The sequence below is a fragment of the Cetorhinus maximus genome, chromosome 19 (assembly GCF_964194155.1).
Source record: "Cetorhinus maximus chromosome 19, sCetMax3.hap1.1, whole genome shotgun sequence".
Lineage (NCBI taxonomy): Eukaryota > Metazoa > Chordata > Chondrichthyes > Lamniformes > Cetorhinidae > Cetorhinus > Cetorhinus maximus.
This window is the reverse complement of record NC_135897.1, coordinates 19,317,356-19,341,341: the sequence shown is the minus strand read 5'-3', so window position 1 is coordinate 19,341,341 and position 23,986 is coordinate 19,317,356. Positions and strand designations below refer to the sequence as shown.

The 23,986-nt window shown below is 54.5% G+C and overlaps 1 protein-coding gene across 1 annotated transcript in view; it reads right to left on the bottom strand.

Moving 5' to 3' along the window:
* The window catches only part of LOC144694304 (YEATS domain-containing protein 2-like), an 82,756-nt gene that overhangs the window by 40,264 nt on the left and 18,506 nt on the right, over positions 1-23,986 (bottom strand). Inside the window, exons 4-5 of the mRNA XM_078564636.1 lie at positions 1,465-1,626; positions 75-190 (exon numbers count right to left, since the gene is read on the bottom strand). Of these exons, the coding sequence (XP_078420762.1) occupies positions 75-190; positions 1,465-1,626 (278 nt within the window). The remainder of the gene's footprint in view (positions 1-74; positions 191-1,464; positions 1,627-23,986) is intronic.

Sequence of the window (23,986 nt, the reverse complement as noted above, 5' to 3'; positions counted from 1 at the left end):
AGTTCCTTCCTGACCACTGAAAACAGCAACACAAATGAGCGGCTAGCGATGGATGGAGGTATCCTGGGACTGACCTGTGGCGTCTGTTTGAGGATGTATGATGTGTAGCCCAGCTGTTGGGGTAATCCACTAACTACGGTACCCTGAATACTGCCAGTCGTGCTCGTTGATGCTCCCTGCACTTGCTGCCCTGCTGAAAGAACATTACCATGGGATAAATCTCAAACAAAGTCCGCAGGAACATCGCATGAATGAAAAAGTAATGACTATGAGCAGTAATTGTCCAGTACACTTCCTGGTTTGGGGGAGTGCAGCAAGGCTGTCTGTGGTGACAGGCGACAGTCAGGCTGTCTGTGGTAAGACGGGGGAAACAATAAGGTTGTGTGGGGAGGGGAGACTCTATGGTTGTGTGGGGTGAGGGGGACAATAAGACTGCATGTGATGAGGGGGTGGAAGTAAGGCTGTGTGTAGTGAGGAGGACAGTGAATGGTGTGTTGAAGGGGGTGGCAGTAAGGTTGTGTGTGTTAGAAGAGGGGGAAGCATTAATACTGTGTGTTTGTTTGTGGTGAGGGGGAAATAGAGGAGCTCGAACCTGTAATCTTGCTGTTTTAACCCATTTGGGACTCAGTTGTGTGCGGTAGACATGACAAGCAGCATACAGGAGATAACGGACAGGCACTGGACTGGAGTATTCAGTCTACTGAATATCTGGGACAGATGTTGTAGACTGCTAACGATTCTGTCTGGGCAGGAGTAAATGGAAAGGGTTTGATTTACTGATTAGTGGCACACTGTAACACACACCATCAATTAGCTAAAGTGACAGAGGGGGAGACAACTATTCCAATAGAGTGAGCATTGTCAGTGAAGAATAGCCACCCTCATGTGTGTAAATGCTAATAATCCTTCTTCTCTCTTTTACGTCTGACATCACACAGAACTCCACTGGACAGAGAGAGGAATTGACCTGATCTGTGGCCTCATATATGTCCCCAGAGGGTTGAATGATAGCCTCAACCTCTGAGTCCTAGGCTTGGTTCTACATTGCAGTCGGGTCACCTGCTCCCATTTCCCTGCAGTCGCTAGGACATGTGCAATGTTGGCATGCATCACCCTCCAAAACCCCCCTGCACACAGTAATGCCTGGTAGATTCTTAGTGGTACAACCAATGGGAATTTTCCTTGGGCTTGATTGGTCCATTTCAGACGTTTCACTAAGCCCATTGGATATGATGGGGCTTGTGGTGGGGGGGAGAGACATGGGGTGGGTGGTGAGAAGGGCCAGTAACTCCTGAACATCTGCAAGTCACTTCCATCATAGTGTCACAGTATATAATGGTGCAATACACTAACATTATATGTTTGGCAGGGACTTCTCTATCGAAGGTAATGCCAGTTTCCAGGTAGGTAATGCAGCTCTGCATTCTAACTTGACCCAAATAGCCTGATGCAGAAAGATCTTACCTGTTGGATTGGCAGCCCGCAGGATAGCTCCCTGGGGTATCAGCAGCAGCTTTCCTTTGCCCGAGGGGTTCTTACTGTTGGTTGTTAGGTAGAGTTTGGTCCCTGGGGGTAGGTTAGCCAGGTTGGCCAAGTTAGTAGCTGGGAGCTGCAGCGTGGCCATAACTGAGGGGCGAAAGCAAAACGTGAGAGGAGACACAGATAAACTTCAGCATTTTACACATTGTTGACTGCATGCATCAGAGAATTGGGTTCAGCTGGTTTTCACACTGACGCTGAACCTCAGCCAACAGGATCAAATGCACTATGATGTTGACTGAAGGATTAAAATGGCCTCAGGCTCTACGTGTTTGTATATCCTCTTTCTACTTTTATACAAAACCCAAAAGGCTGTTCTTACGGCCTGTGTTGTAGGTAATCAAAATGTTACTTGCTACGATACTTTCCGATCTGTGTGAGCCAGCACAGAAATATCAGCTGTGTTTTCAGGCTCCCAAGGTTTGCCAACAGCACCTGTTGGGATGTGTGGGAATTAGTTAGTAGCACTCTCATCTGAGTCACAAAGTTGTAGGTTCAAGTCTTACTCCAGGACCTGAGCATAATGCAGTGCAGTACTGAGGGAGTGCTGCATCGTCAGGAGTTGCCGTGGCTCAGATGAGATATTAAACCAAAGTCCTTACTCCTCTCTCAGGTGAACATAAAAGATCCCATGATGCAATCTCGAAGAAGAGCAGAGGAATTACCTCCGGTGTCCTGGCCAATACTAATCTCTCAATCAACATTGCAAAAACAAATGATCTGATCATTATTACATTGCTGTTTGTGGGAGTTTGCAGTGCACAAATTGGTTGCTGCATTTCCCACAGTACACAGGAACTACATTTCAATAATACTTCATTGGCCTTTGGGACATCAAGTGGTCATGAAAGCCCTATATAAATGTCAGTCTGTCTTTTTGTAAGCACAGCAATAGTCGCCTACAGATAGGCTAACAGGGTTAGATACGACCCCAGAAGTTCTCTAACTAACGGGACTGTGCTTTCTTCATTATAACTTGTCCTTTATTCCATATATTAACCATTCAACACTTCGATTAGATTGCTGTCAAGGTCTCACTCCCAGGTATTGTTTACTCTATATATGTCTTAGTCCAAGATACCAAAGATTATGTTGAAGAAATGTTGGCAGTGGGTTTTTCTCCCTTTTTGCCCTTCAGCCCTACAATTCTCGCAGAACTCGGTGTTCCTCCAATTCTGGCCTCTGGGCATTCCCAATTTTCTTTTGGTAGCTGTGCCTTCAGCGGTTTAAGGCCCTGAAGTCTGGATTCCCCTTCTTAAACCTCACCGTTTCTCTCTCTCTGTCCTCCGTTAAGATGCTCCTTTAACCCCCTTTAACCAACATGATCTTACGTCTCCTTATGCAGTTCAGGGCCAAATTTTGTTTGGTTAGCACCTTGAGACACTCTGTGACATTGAAAGTGCTAAATAAATGCAAGCTGTTGTTTTCCTTCTTTTATTCCCCCTCGCACTTCCGTCCTGAAGGTGTTTACTCTTCTTGCATACAAGTCCACCCTCCAGCAACGTGCCTAGGCAGCTATACTTCACTTGCAAGGTGCAGGCTGTTTGACGGTGCAGGTGAAGCTGATCCTGCTGTTGGTAACCTGTCAAACACTTGCACTTTCCAGGAGCAGTTCCTCAATGTCAGTGGAGTAGGGGAACTCCAAATGATTTTCCACCTCAACTACCTAAGAGCTCCGCTGTAGAACTCAAGCGTCCATGTTGCTGCCCCAATATAATACGAACTAGGCTCAGTGGCAGCTCACACCTCTGAATCAGAAGGCCAACTGGTTCAAGCCCCAATTCAGCACATAATCCAGACTGACACTGCAGTGTGGTACAAAGATAGTGCTAGACTGTCAAAGGTGCTGTCTTTCAGATCGGTAATTAAACCAAGTCCATCTGTCCTCTCATGCATAAAAGATCCCACGGCATGGTTCAAAGGTGAGCAGGGGAATTTTCCCCGGGTCCTGGTCAATAATCATCTCTCAAATATCATCAGCTCATTTATCTCAGTGCTGTATGTGGGAGGTTGTTGAGTGTAAATTGACTAACACATTTCCACATTACAACAGTGACTATACTTCAATAGTACTTCACTGACTGTGAAGTGTTTTAGGACATCATGAGGGCATGAAATATACTATATAAATGCAAATTTTTTTCTTTCTAACTCAGTGCAGACCAGGGTTTGAAACTGAAGGGACCTTCCTGGTCGACAAAGTCTACGACAGTGAATGGAGGATCTAACCACTGGTTTGGCAGGATATGGCTGGCATGCTGAACAAGGCTACAGAACAGGAAATGAAGCATCTGATATATGCCTCACCATTTACAGTTGGTAATTTGTCTTCTATATGAGATGGCCAACACCTTAATTTCACGTGTGTTAAGTGCCTTGACCCGATGGACAGCTGAGTCAATGCAGTTATTCTTTTATTAACTGGGTTTGCAATTCATCTTACTCTTGGGATAGTTTTATGACTTTGTGGATGTTGCTATTCCTGTGTGAATAAATGGTTATTTGAAAGAGAAAGGCATGAAATTTATTTTAATCTCTGGCTTAGATAAAGTGATAGCTGGTGGATAACTTCTAAAATAACTCCACAATATGCTGTAAAGCAAACTAGCTGTCTTATAGCTTCATTGTAAAGAGAATGAAATTCACTGAACATTGTCTTGTTTAAACTACAAACCCCATTGCAGGTTCTTCACTCCTCATGCCTTTAGCCTTGAACAATTTTTAAGTACAACCGTCTGCAAACTCTATAATTCTCATTCAACTAAGCTGTCATAGCCTCAGGGTCAGAGTAAGGAAGGGGTTTGCTCTCTTCCCTGTCTTGTTCAAACCTTTTGCTGAGTCCAGCAGGAACGATGCAGGGATAAGAGGGGTGACCTACTGGAATGACCTTTGCAAAGCAGGTATGGAAGAGGTGAGGTGGTTTCTGTCAAGGTTGATCTTAAGCAGCTCCATCACCCAGGACTCTGTGCTCTAAGAGCTGTTCCCAGGGACGCACACCAAGATAAACATCAACTGCGGCTGGAAGGCTATCAACTCGGTGAAAGATGCTCTTTGGTCCGCCTGAAACTTGTTGGTCTTCCAGTGCAAAGAGTTGTCCGCAACCGAGTGTTATAGACTAGCACATTCCAGAGTCCAGGATTATGTGCTGAGGAACTGCTTGGGGCAGTTGCCACAAAGGCACTATGAGCAAAGGCCGCTGTCTAAGGCCCTTCAGCCTTAGTACACTGAGGGGCTGGAAACTGTGAACAAACTCCTTGGGCTGTATGTTTGACATGTAATGAACATTGTAAACAATGACTGTAATTGTAAATGTTGTGTGTAATGTGCAGTATTGGAAGAGACTTGATTTGTTTTGCACTTTATGTAATGTCAACTTTGAACAGTCATGTAATGTACTTTTATAAACGTTACAAATAAAATGTATTTGGGGGAAAAAAGGTAATGTAGTCTGCCTCAAAAGACCTATTATCTTCAGTGCACCCTGACCATCTTGATATTATTTACTCATATTTGTTCTTGTATTCTGTGCACAATAAAAGGTTGTGCCCTGTCATGCCACAACACAGTTGCATCTGCCTGAAACAAATAGAACACTTAAGATGCATTGAGCGGCAACTTTGAAATTGATGCTAATGCAGATGATTAATGGTTATCAGGTTTTGGCCAATACAAGTGATCACATGTTTTAAACATGAAATGTTTTAAGTGATGGGGGAATGTACAGTGATCCCTTGTTTTTAACAGAATGCATGAGTGCATTGGATATAGTTCCCAGCTCTGATTAAAACTAGAATGGGAAATGTAAATCCCTTTGAATAAAGAGATAATTGCACTGTTAACTCAAGGCTGTGATTGTCAACAAACATATCCCAAATGGTTATGTTGTGTTCTTAACATTCAGCATAAGAGAAAATATTTTGGCACCATAGCAGCAACATGAATGCTAACAGTTTATTCTGAAATACGAAGTTCAGTAAGGGGGGGGATTGCTTCCCCCTCACGGAGACCAAGCTGCAAATTAACACTTTCAGCTACATGCTGTTATGTTGCCATCTGGTGGACATAACATACTCTGCTTCTTGCTCAAACTACAGACCCCACTGCAGATTCTTCAGTCCTCATGCCTCTAGCCTGTGAACAGGGATGAACAGGTGCTGCTTGTCGCAATAGAACGATAGCTGGCTTGCAACCCTAGGGACTATCAGTGTAGCTCAAATAAATGAAAACCACCTACTTGTTGGACCACAGAGAATTGAAGTAATTTTGACAAATACCGTATTAACAACACAGTTATACTAATAGCAGAAAATGCTAGCAATACCTAGCAGGTCAGACAGCATCTGTGGGGAAAGGAAGAGAGTTAACATTTCAGGTTGATGACCTTTCATCAGAACCAATTATGAAAGATCATTGACCTGAAACCTTCTCTGTTTCTCCCTTCTCAGATGCTACCTGACCTGCTGAGCATTTCCAGCATTTTCTGTCTTTATTCTGAATTTCCTACACCTATAGTGTTTTGCTTTTGTATTAATGTCAAAGCAGCTGCCACAACTGCATGATGGAACAACATTAGGGCCTAAAGCGTCCCCACACACAAAAAGTGCCAGTGATTTATGTCTTGAGATGGAAGCAAAATGAAACTGTGACAAAATGTATCTAACGATCTGGACTTGGGTACACAGGGCATAAATTCAAAGTGTGCAGATGAAACAGGGTTTGGAAATGTAGTAAGCAGTGAGGAGGATAATAATACACTTCAGGAGGTCACAGATAGGCTGGTGAAATGAGCGGATTAAATATAATGCTGAGAAGTGTAGGGTGTTGCATTTTGGATGGAAAGATGAGTAGAGGCAATATAAACTAAATTGTACAAATTTAAAAGTAGATGCAGGAAAAAAGAAACTAGAGGTTCACGTACACAAATCTTTGAAGGTGAGAGGGCACGTTGAGAACGCTGTTAAAAAATTCATACAGGATCCTGGGCTTGTACAGAGAGACAGAGGTACAAAAGGAAAGGAAGTTATGCTAAACTTTTATTAATCACCGGTTAGGCCCCAGCTGGATTACTGCATCCAGTTGTGGGTGCCATACTTCAACAAGGGTGTCAAAGCCTTGGGGAGAGCGAATGCAGAGGAGATTTGCCAGAATGGTACAAAGGATGAAGGGTTTCAGTTATCTGGAGAGATTAAAGAAGATGGAATTGTTCTCCATAGAGCAGAGAAGGTTAAGGGGAGAATTAATGGAATTGTTCTCCATAGAGCAGAGAAGATTAAGGGGAGAATTAATGGAATTGTTCTCCATAGAGCAGAGAAGGTTAAAGGGAGAATTAATATGGCTGGTGGGGGGGTGGGAGGGGGGGGTGTTGAGATTAAATCAGAAACTGTTTCCAGTGGCAGATGGTTCAGTAGCCAGAGGACACAAATTTAAGATAATGGGCAAAAACCCAGGAGTGGTGGTGGTGGGGGGAAGAGATGGTATTTGCTTATGAAGCGAGTTATGATCTGGAGTTCCCTGCAAGAAAGGGTTACAGAAGCCGTTTCAATAGGAACTTATAAAGCACAATTCGATATATACTTCAGAGGAAGAATTTTTGCAGGGTTACAGGCAAAGAGTAAAGCAGTGGGAAGAATTGAATAACTTTTTTGACGAATCAGCAGAAAAATTATGCGCTGAATAGCCTCCTTCAGTGTATTATGATCCTATGGTTTTATTATCTCCTTTACTGCACTGATGTATTTAATCTCCCCTCTACCGATGTGTTTAATCTCCCTTCTACTGATGTATCTGATCTCCCCATTATGATCAGCAATCATTCTGTTGTACGCTTTGTTGGATCTGCAAAAATATTTGGCCCTAGTTCCATATTTCAAGATAGACGTAGATAAAGATTTGGAGCCCAGGAATTTACAGGTCCATTGGAGTGACAACAGGACAGTTTTAACATGAAGTCAGTACAAGCCCCGGTGTTCTGTTCAAAATACCAGGCAGTGTTGCGTGTTCCTGCTGATCTCATACCTTCAGCAGCAGCGTCCAGTGTGATGACTATCTTACTCAGGGATTCTTAAGCATCTCCAGCTAACTGCTCAAGAGGTTGATAACAAAGTGCAGAGGCCTGATGTACAGGTCAATTCAAGGGCACTGTGGGGCACGTTGGGGTTAAACTGACAGTTTGGGCCAAGAAACAATGCGATGAGCATAAGAGTGTGAACTAAGTATTGTAACTGCTCAAAAACTGTAACAGCAATGATACCGTCTTATTGACAATTATTGTTTATTGACAAAGAATATTGCCCCCATTTATGCACAAGTAACTGTAATAATGCACTGTCATACTTTAGCGAAACATCAACACTAACAACTGCCCCAATTTATATGTAACAGTAATACAATCTACTTTCTTAATGCACAATAAGTAATAGAATAATATTGGCCTCTTCTTTAAGTGCAACTACCAGTTTTAATACCAGCTCCTATAGTAATTATACTACCTTCTTACTTACACATAATAAGTAACAAATAACGAACCTATCCCCTCAGGTATGTAGAACAAGCAACTCAGATTATAGACATTTCTCAAAAGCATGTGTGTTGAAGAGTTTCAATCACCAGAGGGTGCTGTTAGCTAATGGAAAACAGACTCCTCCATGTCCTAGATAAAAACAAAAAGCTAAAAGCTACTGCGGATGCTGGAAATCCAAAACAAAAACAGAATTACCTGGAAAAACTCAGCAGGTCTGGCAGCATCGGCGGAGAAGAAATCAGTTAACGTTTCGAGCCTTCATGGCCCTTCGGCAGAACTGAAGCATAGTTAGAAGAAGGGAGAAATATAAATTGGTTTAAGGTGGGTGGGGGGGGCGGGGAGAGAGAGACATTGAGGGTGTGGTGATTGTGGAGATGAGCAGATAATCAAAAGATGTCACAGACAAAAGGGTCAAAGAGGTGTCGAAGGTGGTGACATTTGTCTGAGAAAAGTGCTAATTAAGAATGGAAGACAGGATATTCAAAGTACAGCTCTAGTAGGGGTGGGGTGGAAAGACAAACAAGGTTTTAGTTTAGATTTGAAAATAACGGAAATAGGTGGGGAAAGAAGAATCTATGGGCCCCAGCTATGCCTGTCTCTTTATGGGGTATGTGGAACATTCCTTGTTCCAGTCCTACTCCGGCCCCCTCCCACAACTCTTTCTCCGGTACATCGATGATTACTTCGGTGCTGCTTCATGCTCTCGTCGGGACCTGGAAAAATTTATTAATTTTGCTTCCAATCTCCACCCCTCCATCATCTTCACATGGTCCATCTCTGACACTTCCCTTCCCTTCCTTGACCTCTCTGTCTCAGTTTCTGATGATAGACTGTCCACCAATATCCATTACAAGCCTACCGACTCCCACAGCTACCTCGACTACAGCTCCTCACACCCCGCTTCTTGTAAAGACTCCATCCCATTCTCTCAGTTCCTTCGCCTCCGTCGCATCTGTTCTGATGACGCTACCTTCAAAAACCGCTCCTCTGACATGTCCTCCTTCTTCCTTAACCGAGGTTTTCTATCCACGGTCGTTGACAGGGCCCTCAACCGTGTCCGGCCCATATCCCGCGCATCCTCCCTCACGCCTTCTCCTCCTTCCCAGAAACATGATAGGGTCCCCCTTGTCCTCACTTATCACCCCACCAGCCTCCGCATTCAAAGGATCATCCTCCGCCATTTCCGCCAACTCCAGCATGATGCCACCACCAAACACATCTTCCCTTCACCCCCCCTGACGGCATTCCGTAGGGATCGTTCCCTCCGGGACACCCTGGTCCACTCCTCCATCACCCCCTACTCCTCAACCCCCACTTATGGCACCTCCCCATGCCCACGCAGAAGATGCAACACCTGCCCCTTCACTTCCTCTCTCCTCACCATCCAAGGGCCCAAACACTCCTTTCAAGTGAAGCAGCATTTCACTTGCATTTCCCCTAACTTAGTCTACTGCATTCGTTGCTCCCAATGCGGTCTCCTCTACATTGGAGAGACCAAACGCAAACTGGGCGACCGTTTTGCGGAACACCTGCGGTCTGTCCGCAAGAAAGACCCAAACCTCCCTGTCGCTTGCCATTTTAACACTCCACCCTGTTCTATTGCCCACATGTCTGTCCTTGGCTTGCTGCATTGTTCCAGTGAAGCCCAACGCAAACTGGAGGAACAGCACCTCATCTTCCGACTAGGCACTTTACAGCCTTCCAGGCTGAATATTGAATTCAACAACTTTAGATCTTAAACTCCCCCTCCCCCCATCCCCACCCCGTTTCTTCCCCCCTCCCACCTTTTTTTCAATAATTTATATAGATTCTTCTTTCCCCACCTATTTCCATTATTTTTAAATCTAAACTAAAACCTTGTTAGTCCTTCCACCCCATCCCCACTAGAGCTGTACTTTGAATATCCTGTCTTCCATTCTTAATTAGCACTTTTCTCAGACAAATGTCACCACCTTCGACACCTCTTTGACCCTTTTGTCTGTGACATCTTTTGATTATCTGCTCATCTCCACAATCACCACACCCTCAATGTCTCTCTCTCCCCGCCCCCCCCACCCACCTTAAACCAATTTATATTTCTCCCTTCTTCTAACTATGCTTCAGTTCTGCCGAAGGGCCATGAAGGCTCGAAACGTTAACTGATTTCTTCTCCGCCGATGCTGCCAGACCTGCTGAGTTTTTCCAGGTAATTCTGTTTTTGTTTTGTCCTCCATGTCCTAACCTTATCTGTCTGTTGACTATAAGCTGAACAATACAACACAGCTGATCTTAAAGACACAAGCTCTGGGTCTTGTGACTGGCACCATGCCAACACCATTAGTTTAACTGCAGCCAAGTTGGAATGTGTTTACTGCCAGTGACTCTGCAAGAACTGAACGTTTCATGACCTTTAAATTATCTTGACAAAATAAACAAAGAGTATGTGTAGCAACATAAAACATCTACAGAACAGAGTAGTGGGGAGCTCTCTGGAGCCAGATATCAAGCACCTGTTTAGCAATTCAAGGACAACTCAATGATTAACTGTCGCAGATGCATTTGTTGATGACAGTATCGGTGGTAGGAGTGACCATCGCACAGTCATTGTGGAGACGAAGTCCCATCTTCACACTGAGGATACCCTCCATTGTGTTGTGTGGCACTACCGACGTGCGAGATGGGATAGATTTCGAACACATCTAGCAACTCAAAACTGGGCATCCATGAGGCGCTGTGGGCCATCAGCAGCAGCAGAATTGTGTACAACCACAAACTGTAACCTCATGGCCTGGCATATCCCCCACTCTACCATTACTATCAAACCAAGGGATCAACCCTGGTTCAATGAAGAGTGCAGGAGGGTATAACAGGAGCAGCACCAGGCATACCTAAAAATACCCGGCAATGTGGAAACTGCTCAGGTGTGTCCTGTGCACAAAAAGCAGGACAAATCCAACCCCGGCAATTATTGCCCCATCAGTCCACTCTCGATTGTCAGCAAAATGATGGAAGAGGTCGGCGACAGTGCTATCAAGCTGCACTTACTCAAACAACCTGCGCAGTGATGCTCAGTTTAGGTTCTGCCAGGGCCACTCAGCTCCTGACCTCATTACGGCCTTAGTTCCAACATGGACAAAAGGACTCAATTCAAACAGTGAGGTGAGAGTGGCTGCCCTTGACATCAAGGCTGCATTTGACCAAGTGTGGCATCAAGGAGCCTTAACAAAACTAGAGTCAATGGGAATCAGGGGGAAAACTCTCCGCTGGTTGGAGTAATACCTAGCACAAAGGAAAATAGTTGTGGTTGTTGGAGGTCAATCATCTCAGCTCCAGGACATCACTGCAGGAGCTCCTAAGGGTAGTGTCCTCAGCCCAACCGTCTTCAGCTGCTTCATCAATGACCTTCCTTCCACCATAAGGTCAGAAGTGGATATCTTCGCTGATGATTGCACAATGTTCAGCACCATTCATGACTCTTCAGATACTGAAGCAGTCCGTGCCCATATGAGCAAGACCTGGACAATATTCAGGCGTGGGCTGATAATTGGCAAGTTACATTCACACCACAAAAGTGCCAGACAATGACCATCTTCAAGAAGTGAGAATCCAGCCATCTCCCCTTGACATTCAATAGCATTGCCATCACTGAAACTCCCACTGTCAACATCCAGGGGATTACAATTGATTAGAAACTGAACTGGACTAACATATAAATACTGTGGCTAAAAGAGCAGGTCAGAGGCTAGGAATGCTGCAGCGAGTAACTCACCTCCTGACTCCTCAAAGCCTGTCCACCATCTACAAGGCACAAGCCAGAAGTGTGATGGAATACTCCCCACTTGACTGGATGAGTGCTGCTCCCACAACACTCAAGAAGCCTAACACCACCCAGGACAAAGCAGCCCGCTTGATTGGCACCACATCCACAAACATTCACTCCCTCCACCACCGACGCCCAGTGGCAGCAGTGTGAACCATCTACACGATGCACTGCAGCAACTCGCCAAGGCGGCTTCAACAACACCTTTCAAACCCGTGACCTCTACCACCTTGAAGTACAAGGGCAGCAGATGCATGGGAACACCATGGTAACTTGCCCTCCAGCCACACACCATCCTACTTGGAAATATATCGCTGTGCCTTCACCGTCACTGGGTCAAAATCCTGGAACTCCCTCCCAAACAGCACTGTGGGTGTATCTACACTACATGGACTGCAGCGGTTCAAGAAGGTGGATCGCCACCACCTTCTGAAGGGTAATTAGGTATGGGCAATAGAATGCTGGCTCAGCCAGCAATGCCCAAGTCCTGTGAAAGAATTTAAAAACCCATTGCCATTATCACCACTAAGTGTCTATAGATGGCTGGTTGGATCTAAACTCTGATGGGTAGACTTTGTAGACTGTAAGTTTAAGAACAAATTTCACCTGCCCAGTTCACAAAAAGTGAGATTATCTGTGATCTGAAGAAAATTCAAAGTCTAACTTAATGAAAGATGGAGCAGATAAAGCCCATGAAGCCAATGAAACCTTCCTTTCTTCAAAGGCCAGCTCCGCCTATCCATACTCCCATCCTATCCCACAATCCCTTCTCACACCAGAAATATATCTAAATGCCTCATGATCACAGTTATACCAAACTTGTCAGTGTTGGTATAGAGTTCACCGATCAGTGTCGGTACAGAGAGCTCACTGATCAGTGTCGGTACAGAGAGCAGTGAGGTCAAGGGTATCCAATCTAATACCCTTCATTAGTAACGTCTCTCACAATATGCATGTTCATCGGTTGAAGAGGTGTCAGCTTTGGCTCAGTTCATAGCACCCTCGCCTTTGAATCAGAGGGTTGTGGGTTCATGTCCCACTCCCGGAAACCAAGAACTTGATTGTACTCGATGGAGTTGCAATCTGTGACTGTTGATAACTCGAAAGAGTTTCATCGGTTGAAAAATTTCACACTGTTGGTACAGAGAGCTGACTGGTCGGTGTTGGTACAGAGAGCTGACTGGTCGGTGTTGGTACAGAGAGCTGACTGGTCGGTGTTGGTACAGAGAGCTGACTGGTCGGTGTTGGTAAAGAGAGCTGACTGGTCGGTGTTGGTACAGAGAGCTGACTGGTCGGTGTTGGTACAGAGAGCTGACTGGTCGGTGTTGGTACAGAGAGCTGACTGGTCGGTGTTGGTACAGAGAGCTGACTGGTCGGTGTTGGTACAGAGAGCTGACTGGTCGGTGTTGGTACAGAGAGCTGACTGGTCGGTGTTGGTACAGAGAGCTGACTGGTCGGTGTTGGTACAGAGAGCTGACTGGTCGGTGTTGGTACAGAGAGCTGACTGGTCGGTGTTGGTACAGAGAGCTGACTGGTCGGTGTTGGTACAGAGAGCTGACTGGTCGGTGTTGGTAAAGAGTTCAGTGGTCAGTGATGGTATAGAGCAGGCTTGTCCAACCTGTGGCCCGCAGGCCATAAAAGCTCCTCCATGTGTCCCCCAGAGCGTTTGTTGAAAATGCTGGTAGAGGGGTCAGTGAGTTTGAAGATTTCTGCAGGGAACTGTTCCTCCAATCACGGCCTGTTTCTCTCCCGCGTATGATGCTGATAGGTTCAACAGTGAACCGACAGCAGCAAATATGGAAGAGAAGCAGAGCGTGATTGGAGGAACAGCAAGCACTGGCAACTCTGAAGCCTGCGGGGCCTCCGCTCCCAACGTTTCCCCCCCCACCATAAAGTACTCTGGGGCGGCTCCAGCCATGTTCCCCGGCTCTCATTGCTCCCCTCGGTGGGCACCCGCATTCGGGCACCGTTAGGCCTCATGCCTCGTTCAGGCCTCTCTTCCGCTCTCATCGCACTTCCCCTGCAGCTGATTTGGTAAGTTAGGGTAAGTAAGTGAGTATGAGGGTCGGTGACTGAGTGAGGGTTGGTGGGTTGGGGAAGGAGTGAGTGAGGGTGGGTGGGTGAGTGAGGAGGTAAGTGAGGGGTGTGGGTGGGGGAAGGAGTGAGTGAGAATGAGTGGGTGGCTGAGGGAGAGAGTGAGAATAAGTGAGGGTGGGTGAGGGATTGAGTGAGGGATGGTAGGTGAGTTAGTGAGGGTGGGTGGCTGAGTGAGGGTGGGTGGGTGAGTGAGTGAGGGTATTTGTGTGAGGGTGGGTAAGTGAGTTAGTGAGGGTGGGTGGGTTAGTGAGGGTGGATGGGTGTGTGATGGTCTGTGGGCGGGTGAGTGAGTGAGGGTGGGTGGGTGAGTGAGAGAGTGAGTGAGAGAGTGAGTGAGGGTGGGTGAGAGAGTGAGTGAGGGTGGGTGAGGGAGTGAGTGAGGGTGGGTGAGGGAGTGAGTGATTGAGGATGGGTGGGTGACTGAGGGTGGGTGGGTGAGCAAGGGTCTGTGGGCGGGTGAGTGTGTGAGGGCGGGTGAGTGTGTGAGGGCGGGCGGGTGAGTGTGTGAGGGCGGGTGGGTGGGTGAGGGAGTGAGTGATTGAGGATGGGTGGGTGACTGAGGGTGGGTGGGTGAGTGGGTGGGTGAGCGAGTGAGTGATTGAGGGTGGCTGAGGGATTGAGTGAGGGTGGGTAGGTGAGTTAGTGAGGATGGGTGAGTGAGTAAGTGAGGGAGGGTGGGTGAGTGAGTGAGGGTGAAAATGAGGGTGGGTAAGTTAGTGAGTGAGTGAGTGAGGGTGGGGGGGTGAGTGGGTGGGTGAGTGAGGGAGGGAGGGAGAGTGGGTGAGGGAGCGTGAGGGGGGTGGGTAAGTTAGTGAGAGTGAGTGAGTGAGTGTGAGGTTGGGCGGGTGGGAAGGTGAGTGAGGGCAGGCGGGCGAGTGAGTGAGGACGGACGATCGAGTGAGTGAGGACGGACGATCGAGTGAGTGAGTGAGGGCGGGTGTGAGTGAGGGCAGGCGGACGGGCGGGTGAGTGAGGGTGGGCGGGCGAGTGAGTGAGGACGGACGATCGAGTGAGTGAGGACGGACGATCGAGTGAGTGAGGGCGGGTGTGAGTGAGGGCAGGCGGACAGGCGGGCGAGTGAGGGATGACTGGCGGGCGGGTGAGTGAGGGTGGGAAGGTGAGTGAGGGCGGGTGAGTGAGTGAGTGAGTGCGGGCGAGCGAGCGAGGGCGGACGGGTGAGTGAGTGAGTGAGTGCGGGCGAGTGAGTGTGGGCGGGTAGGAAGGTGAGTGAGGGCGGGCGAGTGAGTGAATGGGGGAGTGAGGGTGAGTGAGTGAGTGAGTGAGCGAGCGAGCGAGGGTGGGTGGGTGGGCGAGCGAGCGCGGGCGAGCGAGGACGGGCGGGCGGGCGGTCGAGTGAGTGAGCGAGGGTGGGCGAGCAGGCGGGCGAGTGAGTGAGTGAGCGAGGGTGGGTGAGTGGGTGGACAGGCGAGTGAGTGAGTGAGTGAGTGAGTGAGCGAGGGTGGGTGAGTGGGTGGACAGGCGAGTGAGTGAGGGAGGGTGGGTGGGTGAGTGAGGGAGGGTGGGTGGGCGAGCGAGTGAGGGTGGGCGGGCGAGCGAGTGAGTGAGTGAGGGAGGGTGGGTGGGTGAGTGAGGGAGGGTGGGTGGGCGAGCGAGTGAGGGTGGGCGGGCGAGCGAGTGAGTGAGTGAGGGTGGGTGGGTGAGAGGGTGAGTGGGTGGACAGGCGAGTGAGCGAGTGAGTAAGGGTGGGTGGGCGAGTAAGGGTGGGTGGGCGAGTAAGGGTGGGTGGGCGAGTAAGGGTGGGTGGGCGAGTGGGTGGGTGGGCGAGTGAGCGAGGGTGGGGGAGCGAGAGCGGGGGAGCGAGGGTGTGAGGGTGGGGGAGCGAGGGTGTGAGGGTGGGGGAGCGAGGGTGGGAGGGTGGGTGAGTGAGTGAGGGCGACTGGGTGAGTGAGAGCGGGTGGTTGAGTGAGAGCGGGTGGTTGAGTGAGGGTGGGTGGTTGAGTGAGGGTGGGTGGGTGGGTGGTTGAGTGAGGGTGGGTGGGTGGGTGGTTGAGTGAGGGTGGGTGGGTGGGTGGGCGTGCGAGTGAGGGTGTGTGGGTGGGTGGGTGGGCGTGCGAGTGAGGGTGGGTGGGTGGGCGTGCGAGTGAGGGTGGGTGGGTGGGCGTGCGAGTGAGGGTGGGTGGGTGGGTGGGTGGGCGTGCGAGTGAGGGTGGGTGGGAGGGTGGGCGTACGAGTGAGGGTGGGTGGGTGGGTGGGTGGGCGTGCGAGTGAGGGTGGGTGGGTGGGCGGGCGTGCGAGTGAGGGTGGGTGGGTGGGCGGGCGTGCGAGTGAGGGTGGGTGGGTGGGTGGGCGGGCGTGCGAGTGAGGGTGGGTGGGTGGGTGGGTGGGCGGGCGTGCGAGTGTGGGTGGGTGGGCGTGCGAGTGAGGGTGGGTGGGTGGGCGGGCGTGCGAGGGTGGGTGGGCGTGCGAGTGAGGGTGGGTGGGTGGGTGGGTGGGCGTGCGAGTGAGGGTGGGTGGGCGTGCGACTGAGGGTGGGCGTGCGAGTGAGGGTGGGTGGGTGGGTGTGCCAGTGAGGGTGGGCGGGCGTGCCAGTGAGGGAGGGAGGGTGGGTGGGTGAGTGAGTGTGAGTGAGTGCAGGCGAGTGAGGGCAGGCAAGCGAGCGAACGAGTGAGGGTGGGTGAGTGAGGGTGGGTGGGTGGGTGGGGGTGGGTGAGTGAGGGTGGGTGTGTGAGTGAGGGTGAGTGAGTGTGAGTGAGGGTGGGTGGGTGGGTGTGCCAGTGAGGGTGGGTGTGCCAGTGAGGGTGGGCGTGCCAGTGAGGGTGGGTGGGTGGGCGTGCCAGTGAGGGTGGGTGGGTGGGCGTGCGAGTGAGGGTGGGTGGGTGGGCGTGTGAGTGAGGGTGGGTGGGTGGGTGTGCCAGTGAGGGTGGGTGGGTGGGCGTGCCAGTGAGGGAGGGTGGGTGGGTGGGCGGGTGTGCGAGTGAAGGTGGGTGGGTGGGTGAGTCAGTGAGGGTGGGTGAGGGTGAGTGAGTGAGTGAGTGCAGGCAAGTGAGGGCGGGCAAGCGAGCGAACGAGTGAGGGTGGGTGGGTGGATGGGTGAGTGAGTGAGGGTGAGTGAGGGTGGGTGAGTGAGGGTGAGTGAGGGTGAGTGAGTGAGTGAGTGAGTGAGTGAGTGAGTGAGTGAGTGAGTGAGTGAGTGAGTGAGTGAGAGGGTGGGTGGGTGAGTGAGGGTGGGTGGGCGGGTGGGTGAGTGAGGGTGGGTGAGTGAGGGTGGGTGGGCGGGTGAGTGAGTGAGGGTGGGTGAGTGAGTGAGTGAGTGAGTGAGGGTGGGTGGGTGGGTGAGAGAGGGTGGGTGGGTGAGTGAGGGTGAGTGGGTGAGTGAGGGTGAGTGGGTGAGGGTGGGTGAGTGGCTGAGGGTTTGGGGGTGGGTGAGTGAGTGAGGGTGGGCAGGCGGGCGAGCGAGCGAGCGAGAGTGGGTGGGTGAGTGGGTGGGTGAGTGGGCGGGCGAGCGAGTGAGGGTGGGTGGGCTGGCGGGCGAGTGAGTGAGGGTGGGTGGGCGAGCTGGTGAGGGTGGGTGGGTGAGTGAGTGAGTGTGGGTGGGCGGGCGAGTGAGTGAGGGAGGGTGGGCGGGCAAGCGAGCGAGTGAGGGTGGGTGGGTGGGTGGGTGGGCGAGCTAGTGAGGGTGGGTTTGTGAGTGAGTGAGTGTGGGTGGGTGGGCGAGCGAGCGAGTGAGTGAGGGTGGCTGAGGGATTGAGTGAGGGTGGGTAGGTGAGTTAGTGAGGATGGGTGAGTGAGTAAGTGAGGGAGGGTGGGTGAGTGAGTGAGGGTGAAAATGAGGGTGGGTAAGTTAGTGAGTGAGTGAGTGAGGGTGGGGGGTGAGTGGGTGGGTGAGTGAGGGAGGGAGGGAGAGTGGGTGAGGGAGCGTGAGGGGGGTGGGTAAGTTAGTGAGAGTGAGTGAGTGAGTGTGAGGTTGGGCGGGTGGGAAGGTGAGTGAGGGCAGGCGGGCGAGTGAGTGAGGACGGACGATCGAGTGAGTGAGGACGGACGATCGAGTGAGTGAGTGAGGGCGGGTGTGAGTGAGGGCAGGCGGACGGGCGGGTGAGTGAGGGTGGGCGGGCGAGTGAGTGAGGACGGACGATCGAGTGAGTGAGGACGGACGATCGAGTGAGTGAGGGCGGGTGTGAGTGAGGGCAGGCGGACAGGCGGGCGAGTGAGGGATGACTGGCGGGCGGGTGAGTGAGGGTGGGAAGGTGAGTGAGGGCGGGTGAGTGAGTGAGTGAGTGCGGGCGAGCGAGCGAGGGCGGACGGGTGAGTGAGTGAGTGAGTGCGGGCGAGTGAGTGTGGGCGGGTAGGAAGGTGAGTGAGGGCGGGCGAGTGAGTGAATGGGGGAGTGAGGGTGAGTGAGTGAGTGAGCGAGCGAGCGAGGGTGGGTGGGTGGGCGAGTGAGCGCGGGCGAGCGAGGACGGGCGGGCGGGCGGTCGAGTGAGTGAGCGAGGGTGGGCGAGCAGGCGGGCGAGTGAGTGAGTGAGCGAGGGTGGGTGAGTGGGTGGACAGGCGAGTGAGTGAGTGAGTGAGCGAGGGTGGGTGAGTGGGTGGACAGGCGAGTGAGTGAGGGAGGGTGGGTGGGTGAGTGAGGGAGGGTGGGTGGGTGAGCGAGTGAGGGTGGGCGGGCGAGCGAGTGAGTGAGTGAGGGTGGGTGGGTGAGAGGGTGAGTGGGTGGACAGGCGAGTGAGCGAGTGAGTAAGGGTGGGTGGGCGAGTAAGGGTGGGTGGGCGAGTGGGTGGGTGGGTGGGCGAGTGGGTGGGTGGGTGGGCGAGTGAGCGAGGGTGGGGGAGCGAGAGCGGGGGAGCGAGGGTGTGAGGGTGGGGGAGCGAGGGTGGGAGGGTGGGTGAGTGAGTGAGGGCGACTGGGTGAGTGAGAGCGGGTGGTTGAGTGAGAGCGGGTGGTTGAGTGAGGGTGGGTGGTTGAGTGAGGGTGGGTGGGTGGGTGGTTGAGTGAGGGTGGGTGGGTGGGTGGGCGTGCGAGTGAGGGTGGGTGGGTGGGTGGGCGTGCGAGTGAGGGTGGGTGGGTGGGTGGGCGTGCGAGTGAGGGTGGGTGGGTGGGTGGGCGTGCGAGTGAGGGTGGGTGGGTGGGCGTGCGAGTGAGGGTGGGTGGGTGGGTGGGCGTGCGAGTGAGGGTGGGTGGGTGGGTGGGCGTGCGAGTGAGGGTGGGTGGGTGGGTGGGCGTGCGAGTGAGGGTGGGTGGGTGGGTGGGTGGGCGTGCGAGTGAGGGTGGGTGGGTGGGTGGGCGTGCGAGTGAGGGTGGGTGGGTGGGCGGGCGTGCGAGTGAGGGTGGGTGGGTGGGCGGGCGGGCGTGCGAGTGAGGGTGGGTGGGTGGGTGGGTGGGCGGGCGTGCGAGTGTGGGTGGGTGGGTGGGTGGGCGTGCGAGGGTGGGTGGGCGTGCGAGTGAGGGTGGGTGGGTGGGTGGGTGGGCGTGCGAGTGAGGGTGGGTGGGCGTGCGACTGAGGGTGGGCGTGCGAGTGAGGGTGGGTGGGTGGGTGTGCCAGTGAGGGTGGGCGGGCGTGCCAGTGAGGGAGGGAGGGTGGGTGGGTGAGTGAGTGTGAGTGAGTGCAGGCGAGTGAGGGCGGGCAAGCGAGCGAACGAGTGAGGGTGGGTGAGTGAGGGTGAGTGAGGGTGGGTGGGTGTGTGGGGGTGGGTGAGTGAGGGTGGGTGTGTGAGTGAGGGTGAGTGAGTGTGAGTGAGGGTGGGTGGGTGGGTGTGCCAGTGAGGGTGGGTGTGCCAGTGAGGGTGGGCGTGCCAGTGAGGGTGGGTGGGTGGGCGTGCCAGTGAGGGTGGGTGGGTGGGCGTGCGAGTGAGGGTGGGTGGGTGGGCGTGTGAGTGAGGGTGGGTGGGTGGGTGTGCCAGTGAGGGTGGGTGGGTGGGCGTGCCAGTGAGGGAGGGTGGGTGGGTGGGCGGGTGTGCGAGTGAAGGTGGGTGGGTGGGTGAGTCAGTGAGGGTGGGTGAGGGTGAGTGAGTGAGTGAGTGCAGGCAAGTGAGGGCGGGCAAGCGAGCGAACGAGTGAGGGTGGGTGGATGGGTGAGTGAGTGAGGGTGAGTGAGGGTGGGTGAGTGAGTGAGTGAGTGAGTGAGTGAGTGAGTGAGTGAGTGAGTGAGTGAGTGAGTGAGTGAGTGAGTGAGAGGGTGGGTGGGTGAGTGAGGGTGGGTGGGCGGGCGGGTGAGTGAGGGTGGGTGGGCGGGCGGGTGAGTGAGGGTGGGTGGGCGGGCGGGTGAGTGAGGGTGGGTGGGTGAGGGTGGGTGGGCGGGCGGGTGAGTGAGGGTGGGTGGGTGGGTGGGTGGGTGAGTGAGTGAGGGTGGGTGGGTGGGTGGGTGAGGGTGGGTGAGTGAGTGAGTGAGTGAGTGAGTGAGTGAGTGAGGGTGGGTGGGTGGGTGAGAGAGGGTGGGTGGGTGAGTGAGGGTGAGTGGGTGAGTGAGGGTGAGTGGGTGAGGGTGGGTGAGTGGGTGAGGGTGGGTGAGTGGCTGAGGGTTTGGGGGTGGGTGAGTGAGTGAGGGTGGGCAGGCGGGCGAGCGAGCGAGCGAGAGTGGGTGGGTGAGTGGGTGGGTGAGTGGGCGGGCGAGCGAGTGAGGGTGGGTGGGCTGGCGGGCGAGTGAGTGAGGGTGGGTGGGCGAGCTGGTGAGGGTGGGTGGGTGAGTGAGTGAGTGTGGGTGGGCGGGCGAGTGAGTGAGGGAGGGTGGGCGGGCAAGCGAGCGAGTGAGGGTGGGTGGGTGGGCGAGCTAGTGAGGGTGGGTTTGTGAGTGAGTGAGTGTGGGTGGGTGGGCGAGCGAGCGAGTGAGTGAGGGTGGGTGGGTATGTGGGTGGGCAGGCGGGTGGGTGGGCGGGCGAGTGAGGGTGGCTGGCTGGGTGGGCGACTGAGTGAGGGTGGGTGGGCGGGCGGGTGAGTGTGGGTCGGTGGGTGGGCGAGTGAGGGTGGGTGGGTGGGCGGGCGGGCAGGCGAGTGAGTGAGGGTAGGCGGGCAAGTGAGGAAGGGTGGGCGGGCGTGCGGGCGAGTGAGTGAGGGTGGGCGTGCGGGCGAGTGAATGAGGGTGGGTGGGTGGGCGGGCGAGTGAGTGAGGGTGGGTGGGCGGGAGTGCGGGCGAGCGAGTGAGGGTGGGTGGGCGGGCGAGTGAGTGAGTGAGGGTGGGTGGGCGGGCGAGTGTGAGTGAGGGTGGGTGGGTGGGCGAGTGAGTGAGGGTGGATGGATGGGCGGGCGAGCGAGTGGGGGTGGGCAGGCGAGCGAGCGAGTGAGTGTGGGAGGGCGGGCGGGCGAGCGAGGTGGGCGGGCGAGCGAGCGAGTGAGGGCTCGTGGGCGAGCGAGTGAGGGTGGGTGGGCGGGCGGGCGAGTGAGTGAGCGAGTGAGGGTGGGCGGGCGAGCGAGTGAGGGTGGGTGGGCGGGCGAGTGAGTGAGCGAGTGAGGGTGGGTGGGCGGGTGGGTGAGCGAGTGATGGTGGGTGGATGGGCGGGCGGGCGAGCGAGTGAGGGTGGGTGGGCGGGCGAGTGAGTGAGTGAGGGTGGGAGGGCGGGCGGGTGAGTGAGTGAGGGTGGGTGGGCGGGCGGGCGAGCGAGTGAGGGTGGGCGAGCGAGCGAGTGAGGGCGCGTGGGCGGGCGAGCGAGCGAGTGAGGGTGGGTGGGCGGGCGGGCGAGCGAGTGAGGGTGGGTGGGCATGCGAGTGAGTGAGTGAGGGTGGGCGGTCGAGTGAGTGAGGGTGGGCGGGCGAGTGAGTGAGGGTGGGCGGGCGGGCGAGTGAGTGAGTGTGGGTGGGTGGGTAGGTGGACGGGCGAGCGAGTGAGTGAGAGTGGATGGGTGGGCGGGCAGGCGGGCGAGTGAGTGAGTGAGGCTGGGTGGGAGTGAGGGTGGGTGGGCGAGTGAGTGGGCGAGTGAATGGGTGGGTGGGCGGGAGAGCGAATGAGGGTGGGTGGATGGGCGGGCGGGCGAGTGAGTGAGTGAGTGAGGGTGGGTGGGCGGGTGAGTGAGTGAGGGTGGGTGGGCGGGCGGGTGAGTGAGTGAGGGTGGGTGGGTGGGCAGGCGAGCGAGTGAGGGTGGGTGGGCGAGCGAGTGAGGGTGGGCGGGCAAACGAGCGAGTGAGGGTGGGCGGGCGAGCGAGGGAGCGAGTGAGGGCGTGTGGGCGAGCGAGTGAGGGTGGGTGGGCGGGCGGGCGAGCGAGCGAGTGAGGGTGGGTCGGCGGGCGAGTGAGTGAGGGTGGGCGGTCGAGTGAGTGAGTGAGGGTGGGCGGGCGAGTGAGTGAGTGAGGGTGGGCGGTCGAGTGAGTGAGTGTGGGTGGGCGGGTGAGGGTGGACAGGCGAGCGAGTGAGTGAAGGTGGATGGGTGGGCGGGCGGGCGAGTGAGTGAGTGAGGGTGGGTGGGAGTGAGGGTGGGTGGGAGTGAGGGTGGGTGGGTGGGCGAGTGAGTGAGGGTGGGTGGGTGGGTCGGCGGGCGAGTAAGTGAGGGTGGGCGGTCGAGTGAGTGAGTGAGTGAGGGTGGGCAGGCGGGCGAGTGAGTGAGGGTGGGCGGTCGAGTGAGTGAGTGAGGGTGGGCGGGCGGGTGAGTGAGGGTGGGTGGGCGAGTGAGCGGGCAAGTGAGTGAGTGAGGGTGGGTGGGTGGGTGGACGGGCGAGCGATTGAGTGAGAGTGGATGGGTGGGTGGGCGGGCGTGTGAGTGAGGGCGGGTGGGTGGGTGGGCGGCTGGGCGAGTGAGTGAGTGAGGGTGGGTGGGCAAGTGAGGGTGGGTGGGCAAGTGAGGGTGGATGGGTAAATGAGGGTGGGTGGGCGAGTGAGGGTGGCTGGGTGGGTGGGCGAGTGAGGATGGGTGGGTGGGTGTGTGAGGGTGGGTGAGTGAGGGCGGGTGAGTGAGGGTGGGGGGTGAATGAGGGTGGGTGTGTGAGTGAGTGAGGGTGGGTGAGTGAGGGCGGGTGGTGATTGAGGGTGGGGTGTGGGTGGGCGTGCGAGTGAGTGAGGGTGGGTGAGTGAGGGCGGGTGAGTGAGGGTGGGGGGTGAGTGAGGGTGGGGGGTGGGTGGGCGGGGGGGTGAGTGAGGGTGGGGGGTGAGTGAGGGTGGGGGGCGGGTGGGCGGGCGAGTGAGTGAGGGTGGGTGAGTGAGGGCGGGTGAGTGAGGGTGGGGGGTGAGTGAGGGTGGGGGGTGGGTGGGCGGGCGAGTGAGTGAGGGTGGGTGAGTGAGGGCGGGTGAGTGAGGGTGGGGGTGAGTGAGGGTGGGGGGTGAGTGAGGGTGGGGGGTGGGTGGGCGGGGGGGTGAGTGAGGGTGGGGGGTGAGTGAGGGTGGGGGGTGGGTGGGCGGGTGAGTGAGTGAGGGTGGGTGAGTGAGGGTGGGTGAGTGAGTCAGCGTGAGTGAGTCAGGGTGAGTGAGGGTGGGCAGGTGAGTGAGTGAGGGTGGGCCAGCGGGTGAGTGAGTGAGGGAGGGTGGGTGAGTGAGGGAAGGTGTGTGTGCATGTATGTTTTAGGGGCAGTGTGTTAGTGTGTGAGAGAGAGAGAGGTGTGTGTGTGTGTGAAAGAGTGTGTGTCTGAGAGGGTGTGTGCGAGCGTGTGTGTGTGTGAGAGAGAGAGAGGGGGGGGGGGGGGGGGGGGGGGGTGGTGTGGTGACAGGGAGGGGAATGTGTGTGTCTGGCTCACTCCCAGTCTCAGGGTTCTCATCCACCCTCACCCCCACACACCAACAGGCGCTCTCACCCACTCTCACAGTGGTGAGGATCAGTAAGTGAGCAACCTGAGACTGGGAGTGAGCTGGACACACACTCTCCTACCCATTAACATTCGAATGCTCATCTTAATTTTAAAAAATGAGTAATAAATAATCAATATATAGTGATTTTTCTCAGCAAGCTGTTTTTTTCATACGTCATCTTTTGTTTTTGTAATTCATGTTTAATGTTGGGCCAAACTTTAACTTTCTTAAATTTGCTCATCCGCCCCCACCGAGTGAGAAACATTGATATGTGCCCCCCACCCCCCCCCACCCCGCACCATGTGAAAAGCTTGGACAAGACTGGTATAGAGTTCACCAGTCAATGTTGGTACAGGGAGCTGAATAGTCA